Genomic DNA, 15,443 nt, shown 5'->3' with positions numbered 1-15,443 from the left:
CATTTAGAAATTTGGATTATATCTAGTTTGGTTTTAATTTTTATGTGATAAATTAAATGTTGATTTTAAAGGCGTGTTTGGAGTATGTTAGTTTTTTTTTTTTAAAAGCGCCGAGAAACTGGGCAACTGATAATTTGGCCATGAATATTAATTTATTGGCACGAACATTTAGACTAATGGTGGTGAGTCAGGATGATGTGATGCTAAACGACTTGATATTCTGAGAAACAACGTACGTAAGTGGTGAATAATTATATTAGAAAACTCGTCCCATTTGGAGTTCAGCTGGAGTTCACCGAATTAATTTCCATTCCATCCTAACATGTGCCGTTGCTGGGCAGTGTTGTACCCTGCATTATATATAATTTGTGTTCACGTGGCGTTTCTAGAATATATATATATATATATATATATATATATATATATATATATATATATATATATATATATATATATATATATATATATGTTTTTTTTTAATATCCTATGCTCCTCCTAATTAATAAATGTTATCAACCCTATCAACTATTTTATATAATATCTTAACAATTATTTGATATAATTAAAATTATATAATTAATTTATTTGTAAATGTGGATCGTGTGTTTTTGTCATGATGGTATTTGTCGTATACCCTTCGAGTAGATTAGCCTAACACACACACACACACACACACACACACACACACACACACACACACACACACACACACACACACACACACACACACACACACACACACACACACACACACACACACACACACACACACACACACACACACACACACACACACACACAAATAAATAGTTTTAACAGAAAAAAATACGAACTTTTAACGTTTTGCAAATTGCATAACTTCTAAGAGTGTCCAATAAAGATTCGTTTTATATAGTTTGGAATTTTAGATTCACGTTGACCGTCTCTTTTAGTGTTGTGAATACAACTAGGAAAATAAAGACTCACTCTATGGTTGAACTGATTTGTGGGTTATAAAGCCTTTTTGAATGACCCCCTTTCTCAAGCCATTTTTCTTCAAAGTAATGACCTGGGCACAATTCAATATGAGCGAGCAAACTATGCATGCATTACTATAGAACTTTAGAGTGGGAGAGACCCAGAGAAGGGGTGAACCGGAGGTCAGCGCGTCTAACAAATATTAAAATGTACTGGGACTCGTGACACGCCTCGCTGTTTAACAAAGACTGCCAAAGTGCGAGATTAATATGAAAACTTGAGAGTCCACAACAAAATGCCTTATATCGCCCAATGGTATTGTAGAGCTCACAGCGGCTTGGGGCTAACGTGCATTTTATTTTTAGTTGTTTTAGGACAGAGATGGCTGCGTTCTATGGGAAAGCCCCTTCTTGTTGCCAGCAACATAAAGCGTCAAAACGGAAAATACGACTCGAAATTGGTGGCTCGGTGTTTTTTTCTTATTTTTGCTTTTCTGAGCTCTTGAGTCGGTTGAAGATTTTCTTGGATGTTTTAATATCTACCTGTCTGTTATCGTCGCGTGATGTTAAAGATGAGCTCGAGGGGACCCACGGAAATGAGAGGGAGTTGGACACACAAAGGTATCACGGCGAGGTCACGGGCTAAACCTGTGGCTTTGGAGAAAGGAGTGAGGGGGGGTTTGACGGAGGGACTCGCAGGAACGGTTGAAACGGAAAGAAAGGATTTGGAGCTGCGAATATCCCCTGCAAAGACCGCGTACCGCAAAGGAGAGGAGATATGGGCGAGAGACTACAGAAATGCGAGGTGCGACGCTTAGAGTAAAAAAAGTAAGTAAAGAAAAAGGCGCTTAATTTGCATATCGCCGTGCTCTCTTCTGCAGGTGTTTGGGCGGACCACGTGCTCGCGCACACTGTGGCGAGAGTACGGGTCCCCCCTCCTATCATAACGGAGTTATGACTTTGAATTCGAGCCCCACGGAGTTGCACTGTTGCGTGTGTGGGTTTTATATGGTGAATATTTACCTTGGCTATAGTCTCTGAGCCGCGGCTTTGAATGCCTGTCGGTGTACACATTAACCCCATAATGAGGCAGATGGCTCGAGGTCCCTATGGCTTTTAGAAGGAGATGGCTCACGGGGGTGAAGGCGAGGTCGGGGACTTCAGGGGGTGAAAGGGTTAGAGTGGACACCAAGGCTGAACTTTCTCCTTTGCTGTTACGATAAATTTTCATCGCTAAAATGTGGAATAAGCTGTATAGTTTCAATGCGTAAAAGCTGAGTCATTTAAGGGTTAAATTATTAGCGCCTTCATTTCAACTGGACATGGATGCTAATGTGCTTCGGTGCAAGAAGTTCGGCACGATTAATATCAAGCAGCAATCAAAATGAACTGAGAGAGAAGAAAAGAGGCAGGCAAGTTGAGAAAAAACTGAACATGGCACATTGGCCCATTTGAAAAATTGCCAGAGCTTTGACTGCCAAACGCTAGGGGTGCTACAGATTTCTTTGATATGAAACAAGTTTTTTTATGCACATACTAACTACTCAGTGAATGAAAAAAGGTTTTACTTCGTTCTATAATATTTCGATACTATTCGATATTATTTTGATACAATTACTAAAACAATAATTTCGTGTATATTCTGGAAACAAGTTAATAATCATTTAATAGGCCTACTATGTTTTTGCCGCAGCAGAACAAAGACCATAAACCCTGCAGATTTAAGATTTGCAGATTAAGATGTGATAAATAGACATTTGCTGAATTTTAATTGCACCTATCATTAAATAAAAAGAAAAGGACAAATAAATATTTAAATATGGTAGCTTTTTGGTATTTTTTAGTGCTTAACTGTAATTACGAAAATTATTACTAGCAATTGTGTCTCGGTTCTTGTTGATTTTAACTATATATTTAGGCACGTAGAACAATGCGAATTTCGTTGGCCACAATAATAATTTTGCGCTGTGTAAACGAAATGTTTGTATTGAAGTGACATACTGCTTGCTGCTCTAATAAATCAGGTAGCTAATGTGGATGATTTTAAATAGCATATAGTAGTATCGAAATAGTATTTCGTTTACGTTTTATTTATTTTTTTCACTTTCACACTATATTACGTTCTATGGTAGAATTAAATAGGCTAAGGAAATCTTACCTTTTCTGCATAGCTAAAAAACATCCTGGAATGATCGGTGCATATCCCAAACAAAGAGAAACTCCATAGAATGAATTAGAAGTTCTTTATTTCAGAGTGTTTTTCATGAAATGATGGGCCGAGTGTTTGGGGAAAGAACGCTTGTTTAAGGAGTCATAAAAGGTTTGCTTGGTGTCGGGGGTATTGGTATTGTCCTGTGCATATTTTATTGTTTTATACCCTCTCACCTCGGTATTTATTCGCCGTTTGACTGGTGTTTGTCGGCAGCAAACAGAGCTGACGTGCCATAAAACCCACATGTTTTATTCCAGTGGCTGCTCCAGCTTTCTTTGACCTTTATTGAGATCTGTCGCGGTCGCATTTATTTTCTGGCCTGTACCCGCATTGTGTGTTAGATACCGAGGACCCGTTTTAAAATTCAAGACGATCGTCCCAGCCAGAATAGCATATGTTATTGTTTTTGTTTTGTTTTCTTTCAGATTTTTAAACGTTTTTGACAAAATATTAGTAGGCTACATTAGAAGTCAAAGCTGTGCTCTTCGACTGTTCAGTATACATTGAAGAGACAAAGACTATGAGTTCGACGGTAGGAAAATAATGTTTCTGGGCCATATAGATCGGGTCGATTTTCCTCTCTTAAGCTGTGTGTTTAACTGCTAGGGGAGAAATGTACAAAAAAAAAAACTCCAGTGTTTACCACAAACCATTAGCAAAGTTTATAAAAGAAGCACCGATCCATTACGTGGCGAGACAGATTGCTGATATCCTTGGAGGCAGACTGTTCCAGGTGCAACAACTTGACACTGGGAAGGCGCTGTCAAGGTGAGCAGGCTCTCTCAATACCTGTCAAGAAGATACCTGTCATCTATATATACCCTGTAGATCCGGATTTGTGTAAACAGACGCACAGTCACAAATTCGTATCTAGGGGAGTATGTAGTTGATGTATAGGCTACATTCAACTTCAACGGGCAAAGAAGATTACATTTTTATATTTTGGTTTGTCAATGTTATTAATATTACGACTGTTTGGTAGTGAAATATTGTAGCAGGAACGAAAGTAGTTTTTTCTTAGCTAAATTTTAAAAATTGTGGTGTAGATTTGAAGGGCTTTTATGATGTCATATTTTGCGAGTCTTTTAAAGAATTTGAAATGAGCAAAAAAAGTTTTATAGAGATTTGCACTGATTTATAACCATCTGAATGCCGTGTTTAAACATCACTATCAGTAAACAACGAGAAATATTTGCTGGTGTTAATAGTGAATTGAGCACATAAATTACTATTCATTGTGTGTAGATTTGGCATACAGGATAAACGCGCTGTTTGGAGTGGAATGACTGCAGACTACGTTTAAATGCAGAAGGTCTCCTTTGTGATTTAGGGGGCTTTGTAACCTGAATTAGTTGATGAATTTTCTATCGATCTTAAACAAGCCCAGATTCATCTCTGACACGCTGCTCACGCCACGACCATTCTCTCACCGTTATTAGCGAGTGCATTTAAGACCTTGGCCAATGCGATTTCCTTGCATCACTTTCCCCTGGTACCGCGTTTCACGAACACTAGCCAAAATTAAGCAGTATTTCTAGTTCGCCAAATCAGAACTGTTCTTTATAGAGGTGTAGTCATGTTCTCAAATGTGCAGATGAACTGAGGGGGACTAGGGGCGTGACTTTCCGTGGGGCTGGTAGAATCCAGCATGCATTTTCGCTGTGTCTGCTTTCACTTGTTATTGTTTTGATTCACTCACTATCTCATCAAGCGCACGGCAACGTATGCGAAAGTATGGAATTTTGGACTATTCAGAAATGTGAGTTGATGAGCACGATCTAAACGGACTAATCCCATTTCCTTATCCGGGAATCGCGAAGATCCACGCCATTGGCTGACGATGTCACATGGACCCTTAACTTTGTTCACTTGACAGAAAGTAGGAGGGTTCAACGAAACAGGAAAACGAGTAAAGGGATACATATAAATTTTAGTATATTTTGTGTGCAATTCAAAGAAATTAATGGCCATGAGTTCCTATTTGATCAACTCCAACTATGTGGACCCTAAGTTTCCACCCTGCGAGGAATATTCCCAGAGCGACTACCTACCCAGTCACTCTCCGGACTACTACAGCGCCCAGAGGCAAGACCCCTCGTTCCAGCATGAGCCGATCTACCACCAGCGGTCGGGCTGCGCCGACCCACCCTACTCATCGTGCCAGGGTACGGGGCAGCCTGCCGCGGTCATTTCTCCACGAGGTCACGTTCTACCCACAACCGCACTCCCAACCCCTCTCCCTGAACCAAGCCATCACTGCGACTCGGTAACTCCAAGCCCGCCGCCTGCCTGCGGTCAGACTCCTACTAGCCAAAACACTTCAACGGTCACCTCAAGAAAAGATCCCGTGGTATACCCCTGGATGAAAAAAGTCCACGTAAACATCGGTAAGTGCAGCTAAACTTCTCTTACTAGTGCGTTTCTGTGCGCAGACAGCTCAGCCACTTTAAAAAGCCTAATGTCCGGCGTTAAATCTATTGCTCCCCTTATGAAGTTGCCCTTGGTCGAGATTTACGATCGTCTGTTTGCAGGGCAATATAATTACACCCTCCATAAATTTTTATTGCACTCCTTCTTTAAGCTCTTTCGGCGTCTATGCAACTTTCTCGTTCTAATTTCTTCCCGCGAAGAGGTTTATGAGTTCTCATGTAATCCATAAGTTAAGTTTTATGTTTTAGTAATTTGATTTTAAGTGACTGGACGGATTAATGTGTACTTTACACTGCCACTTCACAATTGTTGGTTAAAAAAACTTATGGGAGCTAAAATATTCATAGTTTGAGGACGATAATAAAACATTAATGGTAATACAAACAGCCGGACTCTTTTATGAACTATTATTCCGCGATAATTAGTGCATGTACTCATAGAGCTGCCATGGTGTGCGTTGAAAAGGGGGCAAACGCAAAATCACGGGTTAACATTAGTCGCCCAACTATAGATTATGCTGTTTCCTTGTAGTGTTATTGCTGAATATGTATTTATTTGAGGATTTCTTATACAAAAATGAAAAACCCCTATTGTTGTATCTGGGGCTGCCATTATTGACTTATTTTGAGCCATGAAGTCTGGGAATTAGCCTAATGTCACTGACTGTCCCAAACCTTATTACCATTTTGCATAATATAATATTTTAACAGTCACATACACTTGTAATTACGAGCGGATTTTCTTCAAGTTATAAAACAATATATTACACTAGCCTATATTAGTGTGTGTGTGTGTGTGTGTGTGTGTGTGTGTGTGTGTGTGTGTGTGTGTGTGTGTGTGGATGTGATTGTTCATGAATTGGAGTGTACATACATGTGAGTGTGTATGGGGCTGTGTGTGCGCGAGTGTTATACTTTTTTGTAACGTGTCGCTCTCTGTATCCCAACAGTGAGCCCGAACTATTCAGGGGGTGAACCAAAGCGCTCACGCACAGCTTACACGCGGCAGCAAGTCCTGGAATTGGAGAAAGAGTTCCATTACAACCGCTATCTGACCCGCAGACGGAGGGTGGAGATTGCCCATACACTATGCCTATCCGAACGACAGATTAAGATTTGGTTTCAGAACCGGCGCATGAAGTGGAAGAAGGACCATAAGCTTCCCAACACCAAAATACGCAGCAACTCTGCCAACACTAATCCAAGCGGCGGCCCGACATTGGGCAGCAATCAGAACCGAGCTAGCGGACCTCCGCCAAGTCTATAGCCCTCCACTGTTGCCCAAAACACGTACAATTATAAAATCTAATTTTATGGAGTGTAGAACGTGGATTTTACCCGCGTTATGCCTCCTTACTCTCTCTCCTGCACTCTAATTACAGGGAAAAATACGAGGAAGCTGTGGGGTGAAGGAGCAAAGAACATGTTCATCTTTTTAACACTAAAAATGGGTGAAGAGACTGAAGACTCGAACTCAAATGCTACTATAGATGGGTTGCCTTCCCAGTCTGGTTCCCATTTTTATCCTGCACGCCTTTCCTGCTCACTCGCCCCTTCCATAAGCACAGAAGGCGGCAGATAGTTTTCAGATTGGGTGAAGATGGATCCGTGTTTCATCTTTAATCACGCCAAACTCGGCCCCATTTGTCATGTTTACTCTGTGGTACAAAGGATGAACCGTAGGCCTGCCCATTACCTCGACGTCTAGCGTTGTGCTTAATAAATGAGTCTCTCTGTTTTGTCAAGAAGCCTTTTCTAACTCCCTTTATTCCCCAGGCTTAAAAATAACTAGCCGAGTGTTTTTCAACTGATATGAAGTTTTGTATTTTGTAGCAATTAGGTTATTTTGCATTTGCTATTTGCATTTCGAACGCAATGCCGATGGGACTGAGGGTTATTGTGCGTGTGGTCCATTTGTCGCTCATTACAAATACAGGGACGTTTCACTCGCCTGTTTAGCGCATTTCAGTTTAAGAACAGCAAATTACTAATTAGTTTTTAGTCGTATTAAATATAATATAAAGGTTCAATGAAGCTGGATGGCTAGATATGTATAACCAAAACCGGTACAACGCAAAGCATTTTAATGAGAGCACTGCTAAGTACTATTTAAATTACCTCAATTGTATTTTTTTGTCTAGTTTTATGAAGTGATCAGATTAAGTTCCTTTGACTTAATGGCAAATATCTGCAATAGCTAATCTCAGCATTTTTGTAAGTTTAAATAAAATTTAAGTTAAGTGTGGCCAGGGTTGTATAGAGCAAATGTGCGTATATTGCATGAGTAAATACACTATATTTTCGTTTATTCTTTTTTTATGTCATTACCACCCTCAATTTGTTTTATGGTACATAGACATGCGCACATACCACACTTTCTTTCTTTTTCTTTCTTTCTTTCTTTCTTTCTTTCTTTCTTTCTTTCTTTCTTTCTTTCTTTCTTTCTTTCTTTCTTTCTTTCTTTCTTTCTTTCTTTCTTTCTTTTGTTTTATTAATTTACATTTTATTATATATTTTTTTACATTCCAAAGATCAGTTTTCTCGCTGATGAATTGTAAATTTCCCCTCCTATTTGTTTGTATTTTGTCTTCTTTCTGCTTGTACCTTTCACTGTTTACCTTTGTTACATGTAAATAGCTCTAGAAATTTAATAAATGGCGGAAAATTATACTCTTTCTTCATGTGTCATGTCTTCTTGTGTATTTTAAAGCCAGATAAGCTTATTTTAAATGCATATTTCTTATATAGGTGGATACCATCTTCTATTGTGTTTTGCTACACAATTTAATTGTATTTGGTTTGCCACTGTGCATTTTCGTTAGCCTTGTAGCACTCGCCTGTCTTGAAGATCTCTGCATATCTCTCTGGTGATTTATATCGCTGCATTGCGAGTAATCCCGGTACATTACGCCTTGTAATCTTATTCTAAATCACAAAAACCTTCCTTTCTGTCTCGCCTCTCCTTAATTTAACGGTGCACGACCCCTCTGCTCAACGACGCCGTGAATGCGCCTAAAAATATGGATCCATGTTAGAAAAAAAGCAGAAGTTAAATAGTTTCTCGGCTCGTGGGCTTTTAATGCTTTAATGAGTGTAATTCTTGCACAACAGTTTCGCGACTGTTTGCCAGCGCAAGCTGTGTGTTTTTTATATTACAAAGGAGCGGGTCGGTGCCATAGCTCAAACCCTGACAACCAAATAGATAATCAAGAAGACAAATGGCTTCTTTTGGAAGGCGCAGCCCTTGTATTAATTTTCATTTTCTTTTCTCAGAGCAGGTATTGAAAATATAGAGCCGGAGAAAATAACATTCCGTTTGCTGGCGTTGAACTTTACACAAAAGTATGGCCTTAAATTGGTCTGCTAGCATTCCATGGCACCGTGAAGATTTTCTATTACTTGCTTGTTGATATCAGAGAGGCCTTTCGCCACACAGCCCGCTAAAGCCATTTGTCTGTTTTCTCCCTTTTATTTATGAAATGCTGTCTGGACATAACGTCAAACACTTCAAAAAGTAAAAATGTGAGGCAGTAAAACCGTATCAGGTCCACTCTCTAGTTAAATTTGTTGAATGTGCACATTTTTCGGCAATTTATTGAGAGCTAATAAAGTGGCATAAATATTTAGCACAGCTAAATAAACCTTATATAGCCTATCTACCATGTTGTGATTTAGGCCCACATCTTATTTCCAAAGTGAGATGTATTTTTAAACTTGTGTCTCTTCAAAAGGTACTCTAGAATTTAAATGGATGCATTTGTGTGTGGCATCTGTATAGACCCTGGAATTCTATTGTTGTCACACATATTTTATTTATTTTTTTAGAGAGAAAAAAAACCCTTTCTGCCACATTGGTTTGAATAGGAGTGAACAGATTTCTTTTGAGGGCCTCAAAAGTTCACCGCTATTATTTGCAGACAGAAGCCTAAAGAAAAATGTGAGAATTATACAGAAAAATCATTAATCACCGCTTCTCTTTAAACCAGTCTTCTCTCCTATTGTCATTCGGCAGCACAACTGCTCGGACCTTCTGCTAGGAGGGGAGTGAAATCTTGAAGGGCACTTGAAGACATCCCCCCTCCCTTCTCTACCATCTTCTATTCACCAAGTCATGCCACAAGAAAACTTTTTGGCGAGGGATGTCCCATGAAGAATCTCTTGAAAATGTTAGCACGAGTGAGAATCTTCGCAGGACGAGAGATGGCAGCGTTCAAGGTACAGTACTTTTGTTTTATTTGCAGCACTTTTAGTGCTTTGAGTTTTATTGCTTTATGGCCTTCTCACAGTTGGGTAGCAGAGGCACATTTGTCGTGTTGTGGCACGGATGGATTTTATGGCTGCTTTGACAGAAAGGGTAGCGTTTGGGAACCGGCTGTCGTGTGTTTGTGATAACTTCTAGGTGTGTACCATCACAACTAAAGTGGTAGAATGTTTACCTTTTCGTGTTTGAGCACCACATCTGTAGAAATGCTAGATGGTGTATTTGTGGGTGTTGGCCCTGAAGGTATCGAGAAAAAAAATCGAATGTGCACGTCAGCAACTGTTTGTCCGTTCCAGTGCGCGTGAACGCGCATGTGTCTTCCATCAACGTTGTGAATATGCATGAGTTGCATTGTGCCATATATACATGTGAGCAAATCTGGATATGCAATTTGTAAGACATCTCCCATCTGCGAGTATAACATGTTGCCCTAATGGCTGTTGTTAATGGCACTTTATTTCCTTTGCATATCATTTTGTTTGTGTGCCCATGTGTATGTTTCCCCACCTTAAAACGCCTTTTATCCCATCAGAGAGCTTGGGTGGCCACAGGTGCAAAGCGGCCGGTCTCGAGAATAAATTATGCGATGCTCTGTTGGTCAGACAGGAATGAAATGCACCAAAGAGAATGTCTCGAGAGCAACTATTTGCCTAAAACAAACGACTTGTAGCAAATTGCTTCAATTGCATGTTGTGTGCTTAGATGAGCACGAATGCTCTTATACGGGCTCACCGCCATTTAACCCCTGCAAATCAATCTCTTGTGCGTATAGGCTATTGAAGAAAAGGCCAGTGGTTCTGGTTTATGGCTTTCGCCTCCCTCTGCGGACCTATGTGGCATGAAGCGTGGCAAAAAAGACAAAAATATAGAAACCGATATTGAGGGAAGTTGAGGGATGACATAAAAAAATCGATTCTTGCAGCAGGCAGGCAGAATGGCAGCAATGGGTTCAACTAGAGGACACGTTTTTCTGACCGATTAGGTCTGTTGCGAAGGCTCAGACTGACCCTTCTGAAACCCTTGACCCGGCGCGGACAGGACAGCGCTACGTGTTACATGGTCAACAAAGCCCTAGGGCGAGTTTGTCATAACAGCGCGGCCAGGGCACTGTAACCCGAGGGCACCGTGCTATCTCTTCCCTCAGACAGTCTAGTAAACTATCGGGGGCCCTTAAAACAACATCAGTCGTGGCCTTGCAAAGACCCATCCTTAAACATCTCTCCCGTCTTTTGGTTTGAACCACTTTAGAAAGGCCCGAATAGTCACCATGCGTGTCAAGACCTGCAGAATACACACGGCGAGATTACTTTACGATTTCCTTTATATGTATTTTAGTAGCTGTAACATTGTGAGGGAGGCCAAAAGGGCCTTCCGCTTCAGAAATATGATGGCTATTTTGTGTGACAACGCCTCGCATTGTATCATGTATAAGCCCCCTCCTTCTTGCTCTCCTTGTTCTGGTCTCCACTCCCTCCTTCAAGGTTTGTTGGAAAGCTCGCCGCTTGGCCTTGTAACGCTGATGTGATGGTGTGGTGCCTGTTTTAGCTCACGCCGCTAATTGCGAAACAAATAGCCCTTGCGCATTGCTGAATTATTATTGTGAAAAGCCGCGGAGCGGAGGTCAGCAACGCATAGTCACAGAGATGTATGGCCCGCGCGCGCCAGCTTTGTGGGCCTGGGCTGAGAGCCTGTGTGCGTGCGCGCGCGCGTTGTGTGTGTGTGTGTGTGTGTGTGTGTGTGTGTGTGTGTGTGTGTGTGTGTGTGTGTGTGTGTGTGTGTGTGTGTTTTAAAGAGACACATATTAAGTAAGGCAAATCACTATTGTTAACACTGCCAGCAAAACGCAACCCCTCCCTTTTCTACCGCATTACTAATCTATTATTTCATCAATATTACTGTAATATTACCCATCTACACATGGTCTACTACAACTATTTAGTAAATATGTTTAATCTCTTGTTTTGAAAAATGCAGATTACGCGTGCATTTATTTCTTTAACTCTCCGTATCTCTCCAACTGGGCTCCTCTTCATTCGATATTAATATTTAACTGAATGGTTGCTGCGATACAGATTCCATTATTTCCTGAGATAGCGAAGAGTAATGAGTTAGCTCACTAAAGAGGAATATTCAGGTGCTTTATTTGTTACTCTTGGCTTCAGAAAACGTGGCTTCTCATGTAATGTGCAACTAACAGCTCGCGCACATGCTGCCGCGATTCCTACCACATATTACAGTCAAAATAATTAAGTTCGCTGATATCATGTGGAAATAGAAAAAAATATTGTTATTGATAATAATAATAACTCTACATTTAATAGGCTACACAATTTGAGTCCATATAAATTAATTAATTTTCTTGTCCGGTTTGCAAGAAAAAACAAACAAACAAAAACAAACAAACACGACATATGAAAAATGCACATGGTGACCTCAACAAGCCGCTGTCCTGCAATTATCCCTATCAAATAATATAATTTTTTAAAGGGGCTACGCGTTCTGTCGCTTTTGACAGATTTACAGTCCCCAATAAAAGAGGGTATGCTCAGTGCCGTAAATCAATCTCCGCCGCTCTGTATAAACCTAGCCTTTAGCCAAACGTTCTGTTTACTTAAGCGCCTGCAAAATCTGGAATATCCATTCACTGATTTCTCTTTATAATCTGAGCTCTCTCTCTTTTTCTATAATAATAATAGGCCTAATAATAATAATAATAATAATAATAATAATAATAATGAAACCGGATGTTTTATTATCATTATTGTTGGTCTTGCTGATGCACGTTCAGTAAATATTACATCCAGTAAGGTGAATGTATTACCTGCAATTGTAAAAAGCTATACAGGTTTTAATTATAATGTAATTTGAATGTTTTCCATTTTTAAACGTTCATTTGAACTTTTTAAATGATTTTGGTTATATATATATAAAAGATATATATATATATATATATATATATATATATATATATATATATATATATATATATATATATATATATATATATATATATATATATATATATATATATATGTTATTTCGTTTTTATTTTCAGATGATTTGGCCACTAATTGAAATACGGATTTTAACTCTACTCATTGCCCAATAATAATTTAAAGACATGCGAGGACAAAACAATCGAGTTGAACTTTAGAACGATTTCTTTTATTATGCATTTCTATTATCATAATCTTATAATTAATTGAATTCAAATTTGTTATTATTAGGCATTATTTCTGTTGTCAGAATTACTAGCCTTCATGTATATCCAAATTTTATTAAATTATCCGTATAGTTTTTTTTTTATATAAACCTGAAAGATGTATTGTGGATTATATGTAACAAAGTACCATATTTCAAAAACAATGCACATGTGCAATCGTTACCAATTTTTGAATCACACAATTCCCTTTCATTCGTCCAAAGCAGTAAACGCCGATGCATATACGCTTTAATCTTGATAGACAGTTGTGCTTTAATGTTACCATTGATGTAATTCACATATTGCCATGTTCATATATGTTTTTGTTTGTATTTACACCACCACAACTATCTTACATACGAGAAAATGCAAAGATTCAATTGCAAATTGCCGAAGAAAATGGAAGAGATTCAATTGCACACAAAGCTTATCTTTATTGCATTCCACTTCTTTGGCAAATTATAGTCTAATTGCATTTGATAAAACTGTGGCTACACTGCTGACTACACTTTAATCGCGCGTTTTATTCGTTCCTTCGAGCTGTTTTGACTGATATTAGCCATAGAAAAGATGGTGCAGATTCTTTGCTATACTTCTTCTATAAGCACACAGCAAGTCAGGCTATTGTTTGACCTTCAAAGTCTCTGTACTGCTCCGTTTCTTTTGACTCAGCTCCAGGTCTATTGTTTCCGTTTTGCCTCAGCGCTGTGCAGAAGGGCATCCCTACCATTGTTGCTTAGGGCTCGCAGAAGGGTCTCCACAAGATAATTTTTTCTCCGTTTATCTGTCGTAAGTTACCTGTTTTTGAACAGCCTAACAACTATATCATAATAATAATAATAATAATAATAATAATAATAATAATAATAATAATAATAATAATACAAAATAACAGTTTGATAGTTAAATGTAGGAAAAACATCTATAAATCTCCTTACTTGTAACTAATGTGCTCTCTGCATTGAAAATGTTTAAACCGTTAAACTGACTTAATTTCGATAAAATGTCAAAAGCGTTGTTGTAGTGTTAAATAAGCTGGCAAAGAATCCGTGATGAAAATTGGGTATGTGATATCAGTTGTAATGCCAACAGCCATTCATCAGAGTGCTTGTTAGCGTAAGAATTTCTTCACAGAGAGAGAGTGAGAGTCTCTTATTTTATTTATCATTATTTTAATGCATATTCAAAGTAGTTACAAATAAATAAAACAAGACATAAATATAACACCAAAGACAATAATTGAACTTGAAAATCTGCTGATTACAAAAATAAGCTGCTTCATTGGAACGTAATACGGAACTAATCTGAATTCAAAACACAATTTAATAAAAATGTCCGTAATAAAATACCTAGGCGTTATAAAAGACTATAAAACTTGTACCACTTAAAAATTTACACATTATGATTATCCATGCCTACCATATAGGTAACCGTGCACATATAGGCTACGTTCGTACCGTAACAAACTTTTTTTATTTACCTTGTCCTGAATAGTATGAAGAATTTCATTTTACGAATAAAAAGAACAGAACAGCATGTAGTGTAGCTGTGGAGTGTTGGGTCATAGTAATCCCGCGAGCGTGCAAGCCGTGGTGCCCCCATCCCCCTCCTGGTCACGTGATTCATTAAATAATTAATGCAGTGGTTGCAGAATAGATATGTATTCGTCAGGAATATCGCAGACATGGTCTCCTAGTGTCTGACGTGAAATTCAACTGTCCTTTTAAAAACAAGCCCTATAGCGGAGCGAAAAAAAGCACAGGCAGAGACCCTCACGGAGGCTGCAATAAAACAAATTTGGACGGGGGAGCGTCTCACCGTGCGAAGCTTGTGAGTATACGAGGAAACGGGGAACGCCACTTCGACCGCCGCCACCGTTCCAGGCTTACCCGACTCCTTGCATTTATTTGCTGTTTTGTGGTGTTGTGGTAAATATCGTCCAGAAATACTCATCCTCGCCATCCCTTGTCATCATGCATGTATGTCTCACAAACCCATTCCATCGTTTGAATTCAGCTGCCAACAGGAGTGATGCTACATGTCATTGCATTACAGCGTACTCCATTCATATCACTACATATATTTTGAAAAGCAGAGTGTTTCTCTTCTTTTCCTCACCGTCCCACATAAACCATCTTTCTCCCTTCCTTTGCATGTCCCCCTCTCTCTCTCTCTCACTCTCTGTACCGTCTTTTCAGCCAGCTACTTCGCTTGATTTATAGTGATATGTGTGTCAGCGGCAGCGGGGCTGCCATTGTGTATTTGTGAGGGAGTTGTGTTGTTTATGGCCGTCTGCGCGATAAATCATTTCTCTTTGAAAATGATGGGCGAGCGACGATATGCGGGAACGAGGAAGAGATTCCCCGGATTACCGTTAAGGCTC

General features: G+C 39.2%; 2 protein-coding genes across 3 annotated transcripts in view; both read left to right on the top strand.

Annotated features, from left to right (window-relative positions):
- The window catches only part of hoxb3a (homeobox B3a), a 52,025-nt gene that overhangs the window by 18,208 nt on the left and 18,374 nt on the right, over positions 1-15,443 (top strand). The window contains exon 2 of one of the 2 annotated variants that reach the window (XM_079828078.1): positions 9,610-9,812. The gene's annotated coding sequence lies outside the window, so the exon portion shown is untranslated. Of the gene's footprint in view, positions 1-9,609; positions 9,813-14,707; positions 14,891-15,443 lie in introns of those variants that run through there. The other variant, XM_079828081.1, reaches the window with a different exon arrangement.
- On the top strand, positions 5,040-8,274 carry hoxb4a (homeobox B4a). The gene is made up of 2 exons (XM_079828168.1): positions 5,040-5,555; positions 6,548-8,274. The coding sequence occupies exons 1-2, from the start codon at positions 5,132-5,134 to the stop codon at positions 6,862-6,864; spliced, it is 741 nt and encodes a 246-aa protein (XP_079684294.1). The 5' UTR covers positions 5,040-5,131; the 3' UTR covers positions 6,865-8,274.

Source organism: Gobio gobio (genome assembly GCF_949357685.1).
Source record: "Gobio gobio genome assembly, chromosome: 1".
Taxonomy (NCBI): Eukaryota; Metazoa; Chordata; class Actinopteri; order Cypriniformes; family Gobionidae; genus Gobio; species Gobio gobio.
Note: the sequence above shows the minus strand (reverse complement) of the source record. Positions and strands in the feature narration are given on the sequence as shown.